General features: G+C 45.7%; 2 protein-coding genes across 2 annotated transcripts; one reads left to right on the top strand and one right to left on the bottom strand.

The window, feature by feature from the left end:
• The first annotated feature begins 12146 nt into the window (after window positions 1-12146).
• LOC136520845 (uncharacterized) lies at window positions 12147-15088 on the top strand. The gene is made up of 10 exons (XM_066514508.1): window positions 12147-12355; window positions 12478-12539; window positions 13000-13119; window positions 13238-13337; window positions 13446-13526; window positions 13661-13710; window positions 13835-13985; window positions 14484-14540; window positions 14625-14746; window positions 14837-15088. The coding sequence occupies exons 1-10, from the start codon at window positions 12341-12343 to the stop codon at window positions 15051-15053; spliced, it is 975 nt and encodes a 324-aa protein (XP_066370605.1). The 5' UTR covers window positions 12147-12340; the 3' UTR covers window positions 15054-15088.
• A 479-nt stretch (window positions 15089-15567) lies between these two features.
• Window positions 15568-17015, bottom strand: LOC136520846 (syntaxin-124-like). Its single transcript, XM_066514509.1, has 2 exons — window positions 16437-17015; window positions 15568-16357 (listed from the first exon to the last, which is right to left on the bottom strand). The coding sequence occupies exons 1-2, from the start codon at window positions 16869-16871 to the stop codon at window positions 15863-15865; spliced, it is 930 nt and encodes a 309-aa protein (XP_066370606.1). The 5' UTR covers window positions 16872-17015; the 3' UTR covers window positions 15568-15862.
• Window positions 17016-24945: the final 7930 nt, after the last annotated feature.

Genomic DNA, 24945 nt, shown 5'->3' with positions numbered 1-24945 from the left:
TCAATGAAAATGTGCAAGAGTTCCCCCTTGAGCCGGCCATGGGGCTATAAATAGAGCCCCAATCAAATAGAGCCGTTATACCCCTTCACTGGGCAAAACGCGCTCTGACCGGACGCTCCGGTCATACTGACCGGACGCTGGCCCTCAGCGTCCGGTCGCCCGATGGACGCCACGCGTCACCAACATCAAACGCTGTTTGTCAGATTTCAACGGCTGCGAAGCTGACTGGACGCTCCGGTAAAACTGACCGGACGCTCCGGTAAAACTGACCGGACGCTCCGGTAAAACTGACCGGACGCTGAAGCCCCAGCGTCCGGTCGTTTCCAGTAAGCTCCCCGAGGCATATTTTTTCGACCAGACGCGTCCGGTCCACCTTGACTGGACACAGACCAGCGTCCGGTGCAATACCCTAGCTACTGTGCCGTCTGACAGCTCGACCGGACACAGCCTTTCAGCGTCCGGTCGCTAAATGACTCAGCGTCCGATCAGTAGACCGACGCCAGCATCATTTCGACAAACTCCATTTCAACTCTAACTTCTTCACCCTTGCTCAAATATGCCAACCACCAAGAATTTTGCATCCGGCACAATAGAAAATAGGCATTTTATTTTCCCGAAAGCGCCGAATCCCGCCGAGCTTGCTCGGCGGGAGGGAGAGAGGGACCCCAAACCCATCTTAACCCTGCAAACATCACCTCCTTTGTAGTTGTGCCAACACCACCAAGTGTATCACCTTTGTGCACAAGTGTTAGCATATTTTCACAAACATTTTCAAGGGTGTTAGTACTCCACTAGATCCTAAATGCATATGCAATGAGTTAGAGCATCTAGTGGCACTTTGATAACCGCATTCCGATACGAGTTTCATTCCTCTTAATAGTACGGCTATCTATCCTAAATGTGATCACACTCACTAAGTGTCTTGATCACTAAAACAAAATAGCTCCTACATTTTATACCTTTGTCTTGAGCCTTTTGTTTTTCTCTTTCTTCTTTTCCAAGTTTAAGCATTTGACCATTACTATGCCATCACCATTGTCATGATCTTCGCCATTGCTTCATCACTTGGAGTAGTGCTACCTATCTCATAATCATTTTGATAAACTAGGTTAGCACTTAGGGTTTCATCAATTAACCAAAACCAAACTAGAGCTTTCAAGGGGAAAATGGGCGAGCGGTGTGTGCGAGCTATCGGGGAATGGTGCTGTGACGGTGGATGTATCTCCATTAGAGATAGTTTAAAAAAATTCAAAAATTGAGTCTTGAACGTGTGAATTTTAAACACATATTTGAGACTTTAGGTGTCTTTAAATTAAAAACTTGTCAATACCAAACATGTAGATCAGGTCGGCCACTAGAACTTTGCTATTAACTATGTGAACATTTGAGACCGTTTCGAAATTCAAAATTTTAAATTTCAAAATCTATAACCTTCGAACACATATTTGGGACTTTAAACATCTTCAGATTAAAAACTTTTCAACTACAAAGTTATAGATTCTATTGAGAACTATAACTTTTGTATAGACCATGTCAACATCTGAGATCCTTTGATAATTTTAAATTTTAAATTTCAAAATATGTGCACTTATAACAATATTTTGGGACCCTAAACAGTTTCAATTCAAAAATATTTCAACTACAAAGTTATAGATCTCGTTGAGAGATACAATTTTGATATAAAATTTGTCTTCATCTAAATTCATATGAAAAAGTTATTATTTTTTTTGCAATCATTAACCTGGGCGAGCAACTTAAACGCAACCGCCTCGGTTAATTGAATATTAACCAAGACGGTTGCCTACTGCCTCCATTAATGTATTAATCGAGGCAGTCAACCTTAAGTGCCCGTCTTGTTTAATATCGATTAACCGAGGTGGTTGTTTTAAGGCGACCACCTCGATTAATATATTAACGGAGACAGTTGCGTTAGGACGACAACTGCCTCGGTTCTGGCTGCCCGTCCACCAAATAATTGAGGCGGGCAACCACCCCGCCCACCTCTGAGCTTCAAAGTAAAGGCATCATAAAAGTTTCCGTGTAGCAGTGAAATAAGCAAGGTAATATGGACAAGTTCAATCCAACCACCAAAATTTTATGACTTGTAATCTAGAGATCCAAACAACCCTCCGTGATTCTCCAGATATATTTTTATTATCTAGATTTTTTATAGTATCTAGCCATAACTTAGTTTTTTTTTGTAATCTCTATCATATACAAATGGTTGGGCCCTAACACATGGTAGAGGTTACTCCATCCATCCTAAAATATAAGGGATTCGGTTTTGTCCTAAGATAAGCTAGATCATTATTTTAATGTGAACTTTTGTAATGTATTTGGATTGTATCACAAAATGGCTCCGAAGCCATCTGAACCTAAGTCCGAACCTATCAACCTGTTTGATTGAGGTGTGGAACGATGTCATCTAGCACTTAGTAGTTAAGGTTGCAGTTCATTCTTTTGGAATCAACTCATTCGCTAGAAAAACAAGAGCCACCTCGTCCGGAGCCATGATGATCCGGACAGCTTGATCCGGTAAACCAAACAACCTATTGGAGTTGTAGTCAAGTTAAGCCATGTAAATATTTAAGAAATACAAGTGATATAATAGTTGGTGAGAGTGTTCTTTTGCATGTCCTGATCGACTAAAATGATCATGATTCAAGAACAATCACGGTCGGGGCAGCTAGCCGGAACTAGGACATATTTGATAAAGGGCTAATGGTTAGCTAGCTTAAAATTAACTCTAGTGTATCTAAACAGAAAGGTTAATAGGTGAGTTAATTTTTTAGTTAAGTCTTTAACTAGTTGTTAGCCAACTAAGTAGCCAATCATACTTAGTTTCAATTAATTTTTAGTCCCAATTAGTAACTAGCCACGTATCTCTAAACATAACCTTAATCTCGACGTAATCAAATTAGTGGTTGGCATGACCCTTTCCCTTGCAAACACATACCAACACAACGTAAGCAGGCCATGTACCCGACGATCGAATCCACGGATTGAACGGCTAGCTTACGGGGTGTTTAAATCTAGGAGCTAAAGTTTAGAGGTGTCATATTGAGTATCATATGGGGTGTCACATCGAGTGTTCGAATATTAATAATAAAATAAATTACATAAGTCCTCATAAATCTACGAGATAAATTTATTAAGTCTAATTAATCCATCATTAGCACATCTTTACTATAGCACCATATTGTTAAATCATGAACTAATTAGATTTAAAAAATTCGTCTCGCAAATTAATCATAATCTGGTTATTTTTTACTTTATATTTAATATTTCATACATGTATCAAACATACGATATGATAAAATAAGAACTAAAGTAGGCAGATGACCTAAACAAGGCCACGCCACAAGAGATTCCTACACCAACTCAGCCGCAGGCCGTACTACGCTGCTCCCCGGTGACTTGCACGACAGATTAGAGCAGCGCAACGCAGCTCACGCGTGGAGACGCGCACAGCCGCTTGGCGGCAGCCGGCAGGGGCGCGCGCGGCTCGAGCGGCGCTAACAATAATTACCCGCGGCCCTAATCGTAAAGGCAACACCCATAATCTATACTGTACGTACCATGTCCTCGCGTCCCGATGCCAGAAGCAGCAGTACCGCATCGACGTGGCGGCTAATTTTCTTTTAAGAAACCGATGACGGCCAGTTATCTATCCAAACGGCAGGATAGAAAAATGGTTGGCGACAGTACTTGAGGCCTCCAACCCGTTCGCTATTGGTTTCAGCCAAGACTTATCAATCAACCAATAGTGGTTTCCTCCCCACAATAAACCAGCATCAACCGGGAAATCAACCAGCGATCAGGCTCATCATTTGGAGCAAACCGAGAACGAGAGACCCAAGCCCTACAGTACAACTGCTGCAGGACTATGAGCAGTGTGTGGCCCTGTTCGTTTCTCTTATAATCCGTACTTTTCAGCTTGTTTTTTTCAACCAGAACAACAAATTAGTTGGAACAGCGTTTTAATTTGTTTTTTCGTCGTAGCGAACGGGGCTGTGTGACTTGTGAGAGAGGCATCACTGAGTGAGCTCGTAGCCATAGGTATTCCCTAACTGAGGTAGGTTAAGCTTATGGGGCTCTTTAGACTGTCTCCAATGACGAAACGCAAACGCAAAATGCGTCTTCAACAGTGGTTTGCGTCGTCAAAAATGCTGTCCAACCGAAGACCTAAACAACCGACCGATTTTACGTACCAGTCGAAGGAAAGGCAAATAAACGTCTTCGGCAGCCGGATGACGCAAATCTCTGCCACAAGACGACGCAAGAGCTCGAGCGCGAGCTCCGCCGGCGCGGGCGCGAGCTCAGCCGGGCCGCGGGGGCGAGCTCAGCCGGGCGCGGGCACGAGCTCCACCGAGGCACGGGGGCGAGCTCGGCCGGGCCACGGGCGCGAGCTCCGCCGAGGCGCCGGCGCAAGCTCCACTGGCGCGGGCGCCACCAACCGGATCCGGGAGAGGGAGGGTCGGGGAAGAAGGGGGGCTGGATCCTGCCAGGAGAGGGAGGGAAGAAGGCAGGCCGTGTCTGCGGCGGCGCCGCTTGCTCCGAGCGCCGCGCCAGCGCCAGCGCGCGCCAGCGCCCCACGTTGTCGTCGTCGCCATGCCCTGCAGCCACGTGGGAGAGAGAGGAAGAGAGGATTTGCCTTCGCTGTTGTTGAAGACGGAAGAATCTAGGGAGCTCCCTTTGTTTCCTGTAGGTGACCCAAACGATGAAATTTGGGTCAGCTCCGTTGGAGATAGCCTTACAGCGTACAAAAGTCTAACAATAGGCTAATTGCGTGGTGCAAGCATGTATCTACTTGGCTTTTTGTGCAGCCCAGCCGCTTTGGTTACGGTGAGAAATGGGCTCGTTTGCAGATCGGACAGCCTACTCGTACCGTCGGTAGTTATGGATGCTACTGCGCTGTCACCCATCATTTGGGGCATGTTTGCGACCCTGTACCTGGCCGGCCTGGCCAGCTGAAAGGTCCTAATGGCTAGAGGGGGGGGGGTGAATAGCCTAATCAAAATTTCTACAACAACACTTAACCAAATGGTTAGACAATTATGAGGCGAAGCGAGTGTTGCGCTAGCCTACTCAAAATGCAAGCCACCTACCACAATTCTAGTTTAGATAGTGTCAATTCACACAAGAGCAATGACACTACCCTTTGTTAGTGTGCTCTCAAAGGCTAACTAAAGAGCCACACCAACCAAGCATGCAAGCTCTCACAACTAGCTATACTAAAGAGTTTGTCAACTAGTTTGCGGTAAAGTAAAGAGAGTGATCAAGAGGGTTATACCGCCGTGTAGATGAATGAACCAATCAATCACGAAGATGAATAACAATGATGACCAATCACCTCGGAATCATTGATGAAGACAATGATTTTTACCGAGGTTCACTTGCTTGCCGGCAAGCTAGTCCTCGTTGTGGCGATTCACTCACTTGGAGGTTCACGCGCTAATTGGCTTCACACGCCAAACCCTCAATAGGGTGCCGCACAACCAACACAAGATGAGGATCACACAAGCCACGAGCAATCCACTAGAGTACCTTTTGGCGCTCCGCCGGGGAAAGGTCAAGAACCCCTCACAATCACCACGATCGGAGCCGGAGACAATCACCACCTCCGCTCGACGATCCTCGCTGCTCCAAGCCGTCTAGGTGGCGGCAACCACCAAGAGTAACAAGCAAAATCCGCAGCGAAACACGATCACTAAGTGCCTCTAGATGCAATCACTCAAGCAATGCACTTGGATCACTCCCAATCTCACTATGATGATGAATCAATGATGTAGATGAGTGGGAGGGCTTTGGCTTAGCTCGCAAGGTTGCTATGTCAATAAAAATGGCCAAAGATGTTTCCCTTGAGCCGGCCATGGGGCTATAAATAGAGCCCCAATCAAATAGAGCCGTTATACCCCTTCACTGGGCAAAACGCGCTCTGACCGGACGCTGGCCCTCAGCGTCCGGTCGCCCGATGGACGCCACGTGTCATCGCCTTCAAACGCTGTTCGTCAGATTCCAACGGTTATGACGCTGACCGGACGCTCCGGTCAAAACTGACCGGACGCTGAAGGCCCAGCGTCCGGTCGTTTTCAGTAAGCTCCCCGAGGCATGTTTTTTCGACCGGACGCGTCCGGTCCACCTTGACCGGACGCAGCCAGCGTCCGGTGCTCAACCCTAGCCTACTGTGCCGTCTGACAGCTCGACCGGACGCAGCCTTTCAGCGTCCGGTCGCTGAGTGACCCAGCGTCCGGTCAGTAGACCGACGCCAGCATCATTTCGACCAACTCCATTTTAACTCTAACTTCTTCACCCTTGCTCAAATATGCCAATCACCAAGAATTTTGCATCCGGCGCAATAGAAAATAGACATTTCATTTTCCCGAAAGCGCCGAATCGAGGGACCCAAACCCATCTCAACCCTACAACCACCTTGTGCATATGTGTTAGCATATTTTCACAAATATTATCAAGGGTGTTAGCACTCCACTAGATACTAAATGCATATGCAATGAGTTAGAGCATCTAGTGGCACTTTGATAACCGTATTCCGATACGAGTTTCACCCCTCTTAATAGTACGGCTATCAAACCTAAATGTGATCACACTCTCTAAGTGTCTTGATCACCAAAACAAAATAGCTCCTATGGTTTATACCTTTGCCTTGAGCTTTTTGTTTTTCTCTTTCTTCATTTCAAGTTTAAGCCCTTGATCATCGCCATGTCATCATCATTGTCATGCTATGATCTTCATTAGCTTCTCTACTTGAAGTGTGCTACCTAAGTCATGATCACTTGATAAACTAGGTTAGCACTTAGGGTTTCATCAATTCACTAAAACCAAACTAGAGCTTTCACCAGCCCAACTGGCCCAGGCCTGGGCAGGCCTGCCCCAAGTGGTACAACAACACGTGTTTGCGCCTATGTACCCAGTGAGCCCGGCTCAGGCGAGGCTGTGTTTGTCATCGAAGAGGCAGCCGGACTGAGAGGCTAACCGCCACCAACTACCACACCGAGATAGTGTTTGTCATTTGGCTGCGGTCGGCCAGGCCCATAACGACAAATAGAAATGGACATGAATGAAAGGAGAATGAGGTTGCTCTTCCATAACCGTTACAACAACAAATCAAAGTTTTAGCATGAAATAGTTGGCCTCAGACATGCTAATTTAACAATTCATGGCATTACTGGCTACATGGGATAATCAAAGTCAGTAAAGAAGAATAGAAGCATGGGTCAGTCAAGTTTTGAAGGCAACAAACGAAAAAGTTCACAGAAACAGATAAGAGACAGCAAAATGATATGTAGCCAACTAATGCATCGATCCATTGTGTCATCATTGGCCAAAATACAACAACCATCAGCCTTGATAAGCCGAGAAGGGCAACAAGTTAACAGAAAGCATGTAGCCAGCTAATGCAGTCATCCTATTGTGTCATCATCGGCCTAATTAAAACAACAGCTGTGGCACATGAACAGCTTGAGTGACAGACCAACTACAACCATAAATAAGATCAAGATGACAGCATTTTTGCAACAGCCTTGCAGCCCAGGTGAATGAGGATAGATTTCAAAACCTTGACCTGTCACCAGTTCATGGGATGCTGATGCATCCCCATGAGGGGCATGAATTGGTAATAGCAAGGGTTCTTGAGGTACCCTTGCATTAAAATCTCTAAGAGCATCATCATAGTTGTTGTACTTCTGATAGATAGCCCCTTCTTCCCTAAGCACTTGCTTAGCACACTCATACCATGTAAAATAAATCCCAGGTTTCTTCCCTTCAAAGACCACATAGCAAGGAGGCATTCTCTGAAACCAACCAAATGTAGAACATGTAAGTGGTCTGAATGACATGCCTCAGTCGACCATTCAGTTTGAATGATGGTGAACATCATCAGCAACTTGATAAAAAAATTAGCCTCAGCTGTTATTTTCCTTGTTTAGTCATTGGTGGCTACCAAGAATTGTAAGAATCAAATAAAGAGGCAAATAAACAACAGTTGCACTCACTGCCATCAGCCATCACAAGAGGATGTTGTTGCTGTGGAGTACAACTGAGCAAATAAAGAAGAAAGCACAACACTGTAAACCATTAAAACAAGAATAAGGTAGCCACCTCAAGTTTGTTTTATGCATCATAGGCCTTTAAATCCCATAGTTACCACCAGAGGCATAAACAACAAAAATAGGCAACTAGTTATCAAATAAAAAGTAGCCAACAGAGGCTACAAATAAGTTTCTTACAATACCAAGTTCAGCCCAACAGCCAAGGGCTCAAATGTTCCCAAATCCTTGCCTATTGTTAGCCACCCTCCTAGGCAAACTACACCATCAAGGTCAAGTGTCAAAAGAACAAGCAGACTGCACAAAAGGTCCTGTTGTCAAAAGAAGAGAGAGTGGGTGAGGGGGGGTGGAGGAACTATACATCTCTACAGTCAACCCCCTCTTGGCCTTCTAGCCCTTCATGTGTAGTGGAACTACACATAGTAGTTTTTGGCCAGGAAGGTCCTAAGCCAAAGGGCCCTGTGGGCATCACTCATGTTCACAAAGCCCCTGCCTTGGGCCTTGTTGTCCAGGAGGAAGGTGTAGGCAACAATAAGTGCCTCCTCACTGAAGCCAGGCATCTCCATCACAGCAAGGTACAGATTGGCATCAACATGGGCAGGTCCAGTCTCCCTAAGAGCATTGGCCACATTGTTCACAGCATCTGACATGTTAGTCAACATGAGCATCTCCTCCTCAGAGAAGTTCCCTCTCTTCCTCTTTGGGCCAGCAGCTGAGGAGGTAGGAAGCAGTTCAGTGGCCTTGCTATCCCCTCCCTGTTCACTAGTGCTAGCTGGCTTTATCATTTCATTCCTAAGCTCACCCACAGCATACAACACCTGATGGAAGTGCTTGTGGACAGTTTGGATGGACCTCCTAAAGGACTGGTGGACAACCCTAAATCTTTGGTTGTGCCCTACAACATGTAAAAACATGGCAACCTGCTCTTCTACTGACACCCCTCCCTATCAGTGACAAGACTCCTCTCTCTAAAAGTTCTCACTAACTTAAAAAAAGCAACTCTCTTCATCCTAATCATAGAAATACACTCTAAATCAGTGGAATTGTATATCATTCTCAGTGTTTTCTGTCTATGCTGTTCATTTTCATCTCTAATCAGGGCCAATGCTATAGGATCAGGCAGTGGGGTTTCAGATTCAGGGGTTTTCCTTTTCAGCCTAGTGGATACAAAGGTAACCATAACAATAGTCAAGGCAGCTGCCTTCCTACACAGCATGTCATGGCTCAAAGACATATCCATCTACAAGCATGTAAAAATGTAACATAATTTCAGTTAATGAGCCCTGCTAGGCATCAACATGACTGTGAAATGAATGCATGCCAACAAAAGCACGGCTGCATCTTTATGTGATGCCTCCCAGTACTATGTGGACAACATCATCGACCAATGATGGAACAAAAAACTCAGAGCAATAGTAATCAGAAACAGATCAACATCCCTAACAGATCAAGAACAGCAAGGTACAAGTAACACTAACAACTGCATCAAACAGTTATGAACAGTAAGGTACAATACAAATCTGAAATAGATCAACAACCCTAACAGATCATGAGCCCAACAGATCAAGAACAACAAGGTACAAGTAACCCTAATAGGAGCATGAAGCAGTTATAACAAGTATGAAACCCTAACAGATCATGAACAGCAACGAACAAAAAACCCTAATAGGTTCGAGAAGCACCACAAAAAAGAAGATTAGGGGTCGATTTCACCTTGGCTCAGGGTCCAAACAATGGAGAGGAGGCAGATCTGGAAGTAGAGGATGCAGATCGGGAAAAAGACGAAGCAGATGCGGATGGAGAAGAAGAGGAACACCGCTGCCACGGAGTCCCAGCAGCAGCCGGAGTGGGGAAGCGGCGAAGAAACTCGGCGCCGGTGACCTAACCCACAACCAGCCGGAGGTCGTCGTCGCCGCCACGCACCACAACTCACCGCCGGTCTCTCACGAGGGAGGTGGAAGAGCAAGCACCGAGTGGAAGAAGGAGAGAGTGGAGAGTGGGAACCCGTATATAAAGGCCGACGAAATCGCCGCCATTTCGCTTCGCGCGCGGCGGTCAGAGCGGGAGCGGAGAGCGGGGACGCGTGTGAAGACATTTCTCCTTCCCACCAGAGCCCGCGCGAGCCACCCCGTCGCCGCCCAAAATCGCCCGCGTGTGTCGCAGACGAGCTCGGCTCCGAAGAAACGAGGGTTTCGGTCGTTTCCAGAGAGTCAGACGGAGAGGTCGAGTGTTGCTCTGCGAAGCCAGGCTTGCTTGCGGGCCATCGACCACAAACATGGCAACTTGCAGCCCACGGGCGCAGCCGGGCCTCCGGGCCATCCTCGCAAACGCGCCCTTGAAGGTTTCGTCCGGCCGCGCATGGAGCCCCAAACCCTACTGTTGCCGCTGCTTCTCATCGTACCATCAGCGGCTTGGGATACCAATGTGAATTCTGCGTATACCAATGGGATTCGTTCGCTGAAGTTTATGCATGGATTCGAAGTCAAAAAAAGCTACAGGGAGAACGATTTGTTTTTTTTTCCTCATCGTTTTTAACCGTACCGCTCCCTGTGGAGTTACACAAGTTACTGTCTCTTGATTACGTAACTACAACGTATTTCTGAAGGCATGAGCGAAACTAATCAACTTTTTTTTGTCATTTTTTTTGTTATTTTGTTTAGTTTCCATTTCATATACTTGCATGGAGCAGGACAACAGCAAGTCAACAGCCCATTGGAACCAATGTTTGCTATGCCCAGAAGCCCAGCGTTTTTTTGGAAAAAAGTCTACAATACCTTTCTTAACTTTCGCGAAAGTCCTTTTTTCCTCCCTGAACTCCAAAAACAGGCAAAACACGTCCCTCAACTTTTAAAATCGTTCATCTTACCTCCCTGGCCCTGTTATAAGCAGTTTTAAAGGCGGTTTTGTCTTTTTCTTTTTTATTTATTTTTGCTGAATCTTTGAAAAATCATAGTAAATCATAGAAGATCATAAAATGGAAAAATTCAATTTTGTTGGACTCCACATGAGTAGATCAATACAGTGAACATATAATATGGTATGCTTTAGTATAAAGTTTTTGTTGGGACTTTAGATCTATATTTTTCTGTAATTAATTGGAATAATTCATAGCTGCAGTTTGTATGGTCTAATTGATATGAAATTTTTATGGTGGACTAATTATTGTATGATTGAACTATAGTAAAAATTTCATACACATTGGATCATGTAAAACTTACTTATAGATTTATTTATATTTAACAAGCATAAACCTAAATAAAATCTATAACTAAGTTATACATGATGCAATGAGTATGAAAATTTTACTACAGTTTAAGCATACAATAATTATCCCACCATTAAAATTTCACCACAATTGGAACATAGAAACTGTAGCTATGAATTATTCTATTTAATTACAGAAAAACATATATCTAAATCTACAGAAAAAACTTTGTACTAATAGCATATCATATTATATATTCACTGTGTATATCTACTCATGTGGAGTCAAAAAAAATTAGATTTTTTATTTTATAGTTTTTTTGTGATTTACTATGATTTTTCAAAGATTCAACCGAAATAAATAAAAAAAAAAGATAAAACCGCCTTTAAAACCGCTTATAACCGGCCAGGGAGGTAAGATGAACAATTTTAAATGTTGAGGGAGGTGTTTTGCCTGGTTTTGAAGTTTAGGTAGAAAAAAATGGACTTTTACGAAAGTTGAAGAGGTAATTGGGACTTTTTCCTCTTTTTTTTTTTAAAAAGCCCAAGATTAGATGTGGGTCTTGCAGCGGCAGCGAAAGGAGGCCGCCACTGAATCCAACAAACCGAACAGGCCCATGTTCTAATTCTAACTACACACTCGGCCTCCGCTTTCCCCTCACCCAGCGGCACGGGCCAACTCAGCTTGCCCCGACCAAAACGAGACCCAAGCAAAGACACCCGTGGAGCCCAGCCCACCCGAGAGCTGCATCAGCGGCCCACCAGCACAACGGACGCCGTGCCACTCACGGCCGGTGGAGACGGAGAGCGTAGGCGACGACGGCCTGGCCCTGCCACCTTGCGGAGTTGCGCGGCGCAGCAACGGCCACCGAGGCGCGGCTTCCTGAGTCTTGACCATCCTGCTATTCTGCCTTCTCCGTCCTCGCCTTCGAGAAGGCCGCAGAGCGAAGGAAACTGCAGAGTGCTAGTACTTCCTACAAAGAACGGGCACCTGGCCGGGGGAGCCAGGCCACGTTTCTTGGCGCGGAAGAAGGAGGAGGAGGGAGAGAGAGAGGGAGGGGAAGACGGAGATGTTTATCCAGAAGGTGATTATTATGTCTCCAGACCTTGTTAATCGTGCAGATAATGCTCGAGCAGACACAATTTTGCTCTGGTTGCCTTCACGCGTGTGTGATCTGCGTTGATTGCGTTTTCGTGGGGGTTGCAGGCATGGAGGACGGCGGCGTTTGGGCTCTACGGCTTCACCCAGTTCACCAAATCCGGGTTCCTGTAAGCCTCATTCCGCCCCGGCCCCTCAATCATCTCCCCAACTCGCACAATTTTGTGAGACTGCGTTCCTTGCCGTCGAATGCTAGTTTATTGCGAGTCCGACCTTGTTGGAATTGATTGTTCCTTAAATTGAATTTAGCCTAGGATTGCTAAGCTGAGCGCCGCGCCCTCGGGATCCAAATTTTAGCATGGCACTGGCTGTTTAGCTTAATTTCATCAGGATTCAACCCCAATTTTGAAACGGTAATTGAAAGGGTTTTGTGGAACAGGAAGGATCAGCAAAACCTGATCCTCAAAATTGGCCGAAAGTTGTCATCGACATTACAGGGTTCAAAATTCGGCTACTCTAAACGATTAAATTTTGTAGTGTATGGCAGCACAATAGATCCCTCTGAAACGAACAGGACAGTTTTTTATTTTTTTAATTTTTATGATCAGGCTAACATGCCTTTTATTACAGGGAGCACGCAAAGAAATTCAGAGAAGAGGATACGCAGATCCGGTTGGATGGGAAAAATTGCCTAGTAACTGGAGCGAATTCTGGCATTGGTTTTGCTACAGCTGAGGGTTTGGCTTTACAGTATGGATCTATTCCTTGTTTCCTTGTTAAGTGATGATTTGTTCTGGAAAAGAAATGGTCAATTTACTGATTTCATTATGTGGTTCCCTATAAAAAATATTGGTTTGTATTCTTCTAGTGGTGCTACTGTCTATATGGTCTGTCGTAGCAAGGAGAGAGGGGAGGCTGCTCTCAACCAAATAAGATCCAAAACTGGCAATGCAAATGTTCATCTGGAGGTATGGTGCTTGCTGATTCTCTTGCATGTTTGGAAGATTCAACTGTTCTTCATGACAATGTGCGTTGGTTATGAGAAAATAAGACTCAATACTATTATCATGTGGCAGATATGTGACCTTTCATCTATCAATGAAGTAAAATCGTTTGCAACAAAGTTCACTTCAATGGATAAACCACTCCATGTCTTGGTGAGTACTGTGTCTCAAACACACTGCAGTTTTGCTTCTTTCCTAGCTGCTTTTAGTTTTTGTGTCAATGCTTTAAAGTTTCTCTAAATCAGATTAACCAAATGTTGGAATAAAACTACCATTTTGCCATCTAGGTAAACAATGCTGGCTTACTAGAGCACAAGCGTGAGACTACAGCAGAAGGGTAAGCGATATGTTGGTTTATTTGCAAACAGCCTATTAATTTATACATCATATGAATAATTTTATCTAGATAATTTATCACTAAAATTATATGCTTGCCCTTTTCTTTTCCCTTTTTGGAACAGACTGGAGCTCAATTTTGCTGTCAATGTAGCTGCTACATACACTTTAACAGAGCTAGTTATGCCGTTATTGGAGAAAGCAGCACCAGATGCTCGTGTGATCACAGTTGCATCAGGAGGCATGTACACCGAGCCATTGAACAAGGACTTACAGGTAATTTTTTTTCTATGTGCCTTCATTTGCCTTTGTTTACATCATATAAACCTGTAGTCTTAAAAGATGAACTATGATGTGGAGCAAGAAAGCCCTTTTTTTTAAGTTTGTGATGAAACACGCCATGAGCGTTCATTTGAGGCGAAGTTGGCAAACCGAGGAAATAGGAGTGAACAGATCTGCAAATCAAGACATCAATTTGCATTGGATGTTGTGCAATTCCTTACTTGGGAGAGCTTCCAGATTTTGAATTGTTTTACACTTATATCATTGAAAGTATATTCCTTTACCATGAGATGCCTGTAAGGGAACAAAGGGTGAAATTTGTCAGGTTTTGTTTGTTACAGAAAATGTACTAGCATTTGAATGTACTCCTTTTCGCTCTCATATGATAATGTCAATCATCATACGTCTCATTTTTCCCCATGTCAGGCTCTTAGTCTTATCTCATTTTCATTATGCTTAATCTCATCATCTCTCATTGCTTAAAAACCTCAGTTCACTGAAGGCACCTTCGATGGGACACAACAATATGCTCGAAACAAAAGAGTTCAGGTCTGTCCAGATTGAACTATGCATTCTCTGCCCAATTCTGTATGAAATCAAGATATTATTATGCTAATGGAATATCTGTCTCAGGTGGCACTCACTGAATGGTGGGCTGAGAAATACGGCGAAAAGGGAGTTGGTTTCTACTCCATGCATCCTGGATGGGCTGATACGCCTGGCGTTGCCAAGAGCTTGCCCGGATTGTCAGAAAAGTGGGGTTCGCTGTCCTTGTTCATGTTTGCCCTGTTATAGTTCTGTGCTATCAAGTATTGATAATTTCCTGGTGCAATCCATAATTTCAGGTTGTCTGGAAACCTGAGAACAAATGATGAAGGAGCTGATACAGTGGTTTGGTTGGCGTTGCAACCTAAGGAGAAGTTAGCCTCAGGAGCTTTTTACTTTGACCGGGCTGAAGCACCAAAACATTTGAAGTTTGCTGGGACTGTAGCTTCGCATGCTCAGATAAACTCCATCGTTGATAGCATTAGATCCATCTGTGCCTTCTCTGTTAAAGGTTGAGCTGCCAAAGCAAAAGTGATATATAGTTGATATAATGGGACCTGTTAAAGGTTGAGTTGCCAAAGTAAAAGTGATATGTAGTTGATATGATAGGAGCATGAATGCATGATTTTGATTCATAAAACCACAAAAAATATGCACCAGCCGGGAATCGAACCCGGGTCTACCGTGGCAGGGTACTATTCTACCACTAGACCACTGGTGCTTTTGATGAAAAGCTTGGTAGGTTCATTACTACTTTGTTAGGAGCAGTCAAACGTGGACATTTCCAGTTTTCCTATTACATACTCCCCCTGTATTATCTAATAGTAATTACAGTCAAATAGTGACCATCAAGTATACGATGTGCCATGTGTGGATGAAATCTAGGTGAACAACAACTGCAGCTGTTTATTATTAGATATGAAATCCAACCAACAAAGATAAACCCAATTGGTTAGGAATCTGAATCTCATAGCACTTCCTCCTAAATTCATATAGAAATCCACATTTCAAATATCCTTTATGTAAACAGAAAGCTGATCATCCACATCTATTGGCTTTCGATCTCAAGTTATCAAACTGTTACAAAAGTCACTGTAATTCACAGCTCCACAAGTCCCATGCATGCATGTCTTCTCAACAATCAAGAAGCACAAGCATGCTTTTGGAAGCTACTACTTCTACCAAGAAAAAAACAAACAGATAAAATGGTACAAACCTGGAAACAAAACGGAATCCTTGACAAAAAGAAATGAAGCACGGATATGTATATATAGAGAGAAGAACAACGTAACAAGAAGAGAGAGAGAGAGCTTCCGACTGAATCATCATCGTTTGGTGGGGAGCGTCAAGATGCGGAGGTTGACGAGCACGGGCAAGACGAGGACGGCGATGAGCACGATGCTGGCGAGGATGGCGATGCACATCCACTTGCGGCTGCTCTTCTGGTACTCGCGCGCGGACTCCAGCTCGACGGTGCCCCTGCGCACGAAGGAGCTGGCGTGCGCGACGTGGCTCTCGATGTCGTTGAGCTGGTGGCCCTGCGCCTCGACGAGCGCCGCCATGTCGAGGAACACCTGGTGCAGGTCCATGAGGCTGCGCTCGATGTCCTTCACGGCGTCGTGCCGCTCCTGGATCTCCGAGATGGTGTCCATCACCTGCCCGCGCCCTTGCTCCTGGATCGCCTTCTGCAGGAACGACTCGCTCTCCCCGGACGAGATGAGCGCCTCGATTGTGCTGTCCTCCGGCTTCTCCCCCGTCACCGTGTAGTACCGCCGCGCCACCGTCTCCTTATACTCCGCGGCCATCCTCGCCCTCAGCCCCTGCATGCATATAATTGCGCAGTTCGTTCGTTACAGGACAGGTACGTGCACATGAAGAAACAAATTGTACCATATATACCTGGAAGTCGTCCATGAGGTCCTTGAGCTTCTTGCCGAGGCCGGCGACGACGGAGGTGCGGGTGCGGTCGGTGGAGGACCCCGGCCCGCAGCCGGGCACCTTGCGTGAGGTGACGTTGGAGCGGTCGAGGTCCTCGAGCTTGCCCTTGATGGCCTTGGCGCGGCGCAGCACCTGCTCGACGTCCTTGTCCATGCGGGAGCGGAGGGACTTGACGGTGCGGGCGTCGTGCGCCGTCTTGGTCTCCTCGTTGGTGGACTGGAGGCCCTTGTACATGCCCTCCAGCCCGCGCATGTCCTCCTTCACCGCCTCCACGTCCTCGAAGAACTTGTCCAGGTTAACCACGCTCTCGCCGCCGGCATCCGTGCCCCCCGCCGACGTCGCCGGGCTCGAGTCCGCATACTTCTTGAACGAGCTCGACGAGAACAGGTCGTTCATCTTGGATTGGAGACAACACAATCTACCAGGGCATGCAGCAGAAAGCCAGGCAGGAGCTGAACAGGAAAATACAATGACGGAGCGAGGTAGAGCTACGGCGAGTTTAGTTTCAAAGAATGGCCATGGCTTGCCTTCCTAGATGGATATATGGCGTCCAAGAAATCAGCAAATGGCGGGAAGTGGTAGAAAGGAAGGCCTCCCTCCCCTCTAGGAAACAAGTGTTTCTCTCTCACTAATTGTGGCAGTGCGGCATGCATGGTCTCGCCAGTGTCTTGCTCCGGTCATTCCAACGGCAGGTGGCGAGAGCCGTTTTCTCACGTGTGCGACCGACCTGCTTGCACTACCATGGCCACACGCAGCAATCCTTTTTTTTTATAACCAAAAGGCAGGCGACTACTAACCTGTTTGATACAAGAGAGCTAATTGTTAGCTAGCTAAAAATTAATTAAAATTAACTTTAGTGCATCCGATCCAAATAGGAGGGCTATTTTTTAGTCAATTCTTCGGCTAGTTGTTAACTAACTAACTAGCAAAACTTAGCCAATTTAAACTACCTCATCCAAATAGGCCCTAAGTGCCAAAAGAAAATAAAAAAGTTACTCGCGCCCAATAAATGGTGCAATAGAAGGCACCTCGCTCTGGCTGTATACCAAGCTACCACCTTGTCTTTGATATGGTTAATCATAGTTGCATGTGCTGAAATCTCTCGAGTTTCTTTGAAGCCAAAGTTCCCAAACCAATGTCAGAACGAGGGAGAGTGTAGTGCCTTCTTAGGGGCCCCTTCCCATACGCTATCAAATGTACTGCATCAGTGCATCTCAAAATCACTGTCTTTTGTCATGATGCTTCAAAGTTCTGATTATCTGCCTCGATAACTGCTTTTCAGTTTTCACCACGGTATCTATTCAAACTGGTCACAACAGAATGATTATCACAAGTAAAAAATAGAGCAAACGCATATTTATGCACTGATCTGGTGCTTATATCTCCAGTGAATGGGAACAATCTGCTTGAACCTCATTCTGTTCAAGAAAACCCTCTCAGAGAAAACAGTGGTCAGCCCAGAAATGAGTAAAATGCAAATGCCCCAGCCTGCTGGCACACAGTGCCGGAAAGAGAATGAGCCCTGTAAACAATATCATCATGTATTAACTTCCATTAAAGAACAGACAACCTGAGAGACCCCAATGTGAAATATGAACATAATTATACCTTGGAACAATCTTTTATAAATAGGGGCCCTTATAAATATTATCTTTTCAGATAGTCAAGGCACAAATCAAGTTGTGCAGGGAATAAAATGCATTCAAGAAAAATTAGAATCGTAGACTGGACGGTGGTTAATCAAAGGATACTAATGGAATTAGCAGCAATTAACCCAACAGCTCCAGAAGATTTAAATCCCGGCTTACCCCATATTCAGCTTGTTCGGTTTGTTTTTTCAGCCGGAACAGTGTTTTCTGTCACAATAATTCAGCCATAACAGTGTTTTTCAGCCAGTTTCAGCCAAGTTTCATACCAGCGAACGGGGCCTTAGTAAGAACAACATTTAGAATGATGTAAATAACCGAGAACAGAAGCAACATATCATTTGACTAACTATACAAATGCATAATATAAGCTAAGTTAAACATTAACGACACAGTCCACCGAGATGAGGGGGTCAGTGCAAGCTCTTTGCAGAGCAGGTGAACGGGACATTGCCGAGGGTGGATCACCAGTGACGGAGTTCCATCAACTCACCAGTAGAAATTATTCTTGGAATTCACAATTTCATGACAAAAATTGGTATCTACAAAATTCTCATCAACAATTTGTTTGTAAAGTCAGCTGGGGCAAAATTAAATATCACAGCCAGCCTAACAAGCTGTCACACACAGGAGTTCCAGCGAATGAACCTTTTTCAAACACTGGGACAGAGTCAACAAGAAGAGAAACCAATTAAAGGTCGCAAATGGCACAGAGCACAAGAACTGAGGGATCAGACCAGATATCAGCAATATCGGCAAAATGTTACACTGAAGTTTGATTGGTGAGAACTGACTTGATTGACCTGACCGCAAGCAGGCATCAAGAAAGGAAAAAAACAGAGATACTAGCAATTCAATCTCTGCACAAAGCAGTAACCATCATCTGCTTGTTAATGCAGAAATACCACACAAGTAGTAATAACCATCTCAAACATGTGATTGGGAAGCAAGACGAACATAACAATCACTCAGACAAATTAACTTCTCGTTAATGATGTCATCAAAAACATATGTTTAAGAACATAATCATACAAGCATACATATGAATTAACAAAAGGGGAAGGATTTACACCAACCATGCTGGCACTGTTTAGTATTTACGATAACACACCGTCACTTGGGACTTGCACGATTCATGAACTAATCAAACAAAAACAGAGATTACTCATGAACGAACAAGCGATGCATATCCAGCGCAGAATCACGAAGCAGCTACTCGTATCCGATTCAAGCTCGGGCCGGGAGCTCCATCTCCGGAAAGAGGCTGCGGATGAGGCGCAGGCTCTTCCCTGCCGTGCTTGGCCTCGGCATCTCCTTCTTCGTTGTCTCGGCGACAGTGGCGGTGGGCGGAGGCAGGGACGGCGGTGGTGTCATCGGCGACGGAGACGGATTGATCAGCCTGCCTTGGTGCGGCGCTACGTATACGGTGCTCTTGGGATCACCGCGTGGCCAGTTGGCGTCGTAGACAACCTCGTAGCCTCCGTCGGTGGACGACGACACGATCGTGGCTTTGAGGCAGAGCACGAGAACCTGCCCCCGTCTTCAGCGTCGCCGTCCTCGTGCGGACACGAACCACCGTCCCGGGCTTCGTTGGAACCGGCGGTGATCACCGAGTTCTCGATCTTGGAGCTCGCTTTTAGTCGGCTCGGCTCGTTATGAGCCTGCGCTCCCACAGGTTCTAGGTCTACCGGAGCTGACAACATATAAGGCCTTTGGGTCTTACTCAACCCAAAAGACTAGCCTGATAGGTGAGGGTTCTCCCGGCTTATATGTTGTGCTCCCCCACCATCCACACATCGGGGTGCCCCCGCCATATGTGACGATGTGGGACTAAACCCCAACAATCTCCCCCTTAGTCACACATCGGGGTGCCCCCGCCATATGTGACGCTCGAGATTTTTTATCGGGTTTAGCTTTTTTTTTCTAACCATAGGCTTATGATACCAATTGTTGGAACCGGTGGTGACCACCGAGTTCTCGATTTTGGAGCTGGCTTGTAGCCGGCCCGGCTCGTTACGAGCCTGCGCTCCCACAGGTCCCAGGTCCACCGGAGCTGACAACATATAAGGCCTTTGGGCCTTACTCAACCCAAAAGACTAGCCTGATAGGTGGGGGCTTCTCCCGCCTTATATGTTGTGCCCCCCATCATCGCTACACGATGTGGGACTAAACCCCAACAATCTCCCCCTTAGTCACACATTAGTCACACATCGGGGTGCCCCTGCCATATGTGACGCTTGAGATTTTTTTTATCGGGTTTAGCTTTTCTGACCATGGGTACCGGCTCTGATACCAATTGTTAGAACCGACGGTGACCACCGAGTTCACGGTCTTGGAGCTGGCTTACAGCCGGCCCGGCTCGTTACCACGAGCCTGCGCTCCTACAGGTCCCAGGTCCACCGGAGCTGACAACATATAAGGCCTTTGGGCCTTACTCAACCCAAAAGACTAGCCTGATAGGTGAGGGTTCTCCCGCCTTATATGTTGTGCTCCCCCACCATCACTACACGATGTGGGACTAAACCCCAACACATATGCGTGGGGACGCCAGTACTATCTCCGAGCTCGGAACTGGCCGAAGATGGGGCGAACCGAGGCGGTGGCGGTGGCGGAGAGGCCGGGGTGCAGCGCGACGAAGCGCGAGGCCTGGGCTGCGGGGACGCGTCGGCGACGGTTGAGCCTCGGGAATGGGCGATGGTCGATTATGGGACATCCCGGTGCTGTGGACGAGGGCATGGACCCCGGACGGCGTCGCTCGAACCATGACGCGGCGGTGGCGGCGACACGGATGGCTTCTTGGCGATCGACCTCGTGGGCGCCAAGGGCTTGGACTTCCTGCGCTGGAGCTCGCGGAGGATGCTCCGCATGCCGGCGGAAGAGGAGCGCGGAGGAAGGTACATCGCCATGGCAGAGGAGGGCGACGGCGGGTGAGCAGCGGAGCTCGGTGGGATCTTTTTTCTTTCCAGCGGTTGGGCTCTTGCGACTTGGGGTCATCTATGTTACTATTGAATCTCTCGGCAACAGTACACCACACTTCCGATGGCCTGACGCAAAATGTGTGAAGCGTGAGAGAAATATTGGAACTGGCGAACGGCGATGGAAACAGACCGAAATTGCCCGCGAGGTAACTTTAGCAGCTGATTCGCAAATTGGGCCGTTGCGTCAGATGGTTTCAGCCTTTCAGGCGGTTGGGCTTGGTCGCTTGGGGATCCATCTGGGCATCTGGCTCTACTCAGCCAAGCTGTTCTTAACAAAATGAACTTAAACTTCTACCTTCAATTATGAAACATCGAATCGCCAACTCAATAGATATGTATCTGTAAAATAAGGATTGAGCCAACACGAAAAATCAGCAACTCCCATACGCAACCGATTTATCAATCTGACCGGTTAATCCTCCTCTTTTGTTAACTGCCGATGTCCTGCATAAAGACCACCAACTTACTCACCCACTATACTACCAGTTCTCTTTCATCAGGTGTTCAAGACTCTTGGACAATGCGATTATATTGTTCCTTCGCGATGCCTTAAGGACTAAGACGCCATGTCTCTCAATCTTTGGCCTTGCCACCAAGAAGATAGCCAAACTTTTGCTATTGCCTTGCCCCATTTCTAATGGTTATCATAATCGATGTTGCGAACAATAACTTGCCAATTTCAATGCATGGCATACTTAAGCCTACCCAAAATTTGTCTTGTGATTTCCATTCCTGCCATAACCATTTGAGTATGAGCACTCTAGCAAATTTGTTGATGTCGAGGATCCAGATTCCTCCAAGTTTAGTTGGTCTATATGACCTAGGCCAGTTTACATTGTATTTTCGACCGGTGAGGGCTTCAACTCTAGCCTAGAAAAAGCATTTTCTGTTGCTAACAAGGATTTCAACAATTCGCGGGGCTAACAGTACAAAGAAGAAGTATACCATGTGCGATGTAAGCACCGCTTTGACAAGCGTACCGTGACTAGTATGTGTTTATTCCTCACCCGCTAGCATGTCATTCGTCCTGCACCTTTGTCTAAAGTGGATGGAAACCCACCTTCTGTAGCTTCCTGATCGTAATGGGGATGCCCAAGCACCTAATGGGGAAATGTTCTTTTTTTTCATCTGTGAAGCTTGACAAAATGTCATCTAAGTTGAGGCTATCACATCTGATCAGTACGACCGAGGATTTTTGTGCATTTGTGCAAAGGCCAGATACCTCCCCGAACCAATTTAGGATTTGCTATAGGACTTGTAGATCCTTCTTGACAGGCCATGTGAAAAATCACTGCATCATTAGCATACATGGAGGTGCATGGCCATGCAAAAGACCCCTTTGAACTTTGAGATGAGCCCTACTTTAGTTGTGTAGTAGATGACCAGCCTGTTCGCTTGTTGGTTTCAGCCAGAGCTTATCAGTCAGCCAACAGTGTTTTCCTCTCACAACAAACCAGCACCAGCCGGGCTTATCAGCCCAGAAACCAACCAGCGAACAGGCTCGTAGAGGGTTGATGGCAAGGATGAATAAAAGTGCGGATAGTGGATCACCCTTTCTAAGCCCTCTATGGTGATATATAGGGTGCCAGAGATTCCATTAAGTGAGCAATACTTGCGAAGTTAAGGTAGATAGCAAGCTTGGCACCCAATTCCCCCTCTAATAGAAAAGCTATGTTGTTGCATGAGTGAGAGGGTAGTCCCATTATGTTGAATCAAAGGCCTTAGTAATGTCAAATTTTCCAAGGAGCATCGACGTTTTGTTTTGATGAAAATGACATGTTATGTTCCGGATGTATTGAAAATTACTGTGCATGCTTTTGCCACGTTTGAAGACACTTTGGTTTAATGTGATCAGGTTGGCATAAATGGTGCAAAGCCAGATTAGTAAGATTTTGGAGATCAGCTTAGTGATACTATGGTAAGACTAATTGCTCTATAATTCATGACTGTGTCAGTCCCGTCCTTCTTAGGTATCAGTACTATGTTTGTGGTGTTTAGCTTCTAATTTTGTTCTTTGGTTTTATTGGATTGTTCGGTGCCATTCTTGGTCACCCACCGGATCATCTAATGAGCCATGCTTGCCGCCTAGATCATCTATAGATTAAAGTATCTTACCCATTTTTTCCCTGGTGATCACATAGCCAACATCTATTCATCTGGTGACCCATACATTCATTGTGATTCTTCTTTGGAATGATTAAAGTATGTATTTCACGAAATCATTGGATAATGTATTTTTCACTCTCGTAGATCATCTAGTGATCACAATTTTGATCTTTGTTCATCTTTAGTTCTACATGTTTGTCCGATGTTCCGCTCTATCACCCACAAGATCATTCGGTGAGTCCCAAAGCTATTTCGCTTGTTTTCTTCATTCGTTTCATCCGCTCTTTATTGTAGTGGTTTGCTAGCATTTTCCTAAAGTTAGTAGGCCATCTAGTGTCTACTTGAATTGGAAGAGGCATGACATCAAGATAAAGTGTTGGAAATCAAAATTGGGTGCACCCATATGGGAAAAGTTGTTACTAGTTTCCTAAATATTGCTTACACATTTTTGTGAATGTGTCTATTTATAAAATGGACTTTACCCTTGTATATCTCTTACCGAGTTGATCAAAATGGATCCCGACGAGAGGGTTGAGGCTATCACAAGATCGAATCAGTCCCTGTAGTTGATGGGATAAGGGGTTGTTCCTGATCTTTTGGTGAGTGTGGATAAACTCGGTTTGGGGTGGATTCGACGTTGGCTGTCCGACTACAACGACCACAAGGTTGCTGCGCCTTAGCAACAGGTACACCGGCTCCGATTGTGATGTTCTTGCCGTGCCAAGAACACCATGAACCTGCAAGCAACCGAGAACAAGCAAGAACAAGATGAACAAGCAAATAACTCACGGATTTAAGCCAAAGGCTGAATCTGAATCACAAGTTGGGGTCTTGAAACAAGCAAATCGGGTGGTCTAGTCGACACACGCGTTTACAAGGAAGAAGCAGCAGCTATCTTGCATCTAAACAAAGCCCACCCTCATTCTGATGGTTGCTGGTTCTATTTACAAGGAGGAGAGCACAAGGGGGAGTGGGAAACCCTAATCTGGGCGTCCCTCAATGGGCTGTAGTCAGTACAAGGCCTAGGCCCAAGCTATAGGTCTGTGCGTCCTTTTGCTTGCTGTGCACAGCTTCAGTAGATTCTGATAGTGGGGTTGGACCCATCTGAAAGAGGACGACACGCTCTTTCCAACAAGTAAAAAACCAGCTTCATTGGATCTCGTATCAAGGAGTTATGGTACTTTTAATGGAGTGTTTCCTGCTGTCTCGAGATGAGCTGAGCGCCCCATTAATGATGATTCCTACTTGTTCGACTGCTCCATCCTCATCATGGGGTCTAAACATGAGACAATGGGGTCTTGACCAACATTCCTAAGAATAAGACAATCATCACCATGATTTAGTAGCATCCAATTCTGAGACGAGTTTGTATGAACAGCGAGGAACGACTTTACCTGATAATTAAGTTGTCGTGCTCGAGCTATTGTCATCGGACCTTGTTGTGCAGCAGGTGTGGTTGTATCAATGGAAGGGATGTCCTCATCATCCTCCCCTTCTTGCATTTGAGTCGTCCTTGACTCTAGTTCATCCTCTTCTCCCAAATATGGCTTCAAATCTGCAATGTTAAATGTGGGGCTAACCCCAAAAGCTGCAGGTAGCTCAAGTTTGTATGCATTATCATTAATCCTTTCTAACACTTTAAAAGGACCATCGGCTCTAGGCAGCAACTTAGACTTTCGCAAATCAGGGAACCTATCTTTTCTCAAATGGAGCCAAACTAGATCACCTGGTTCAAAAATG

The sequence above is a fragment of the Miscanthus floridulus genome, chromosome 18 (genome assembly GCF_019320115.1).
Source record: "Miscanthus floridulus cultivar M001 chromosome 18, ASM1932011v1, whole genome shotgun sequence".
NCBI classification, from domain to species: domain Eukaryota; kingdom Viridiplantae; phylum Streptophyta; class Magnoliopsida; order Poales; family Poaceae; genus Miscanthus; species Miscanthus floridulus.
The sequence above is the reverse complement of the archived record's forward strand: the minus strand, read 5'-3'. Positions and strand labels throughout refer to the sequence as shown.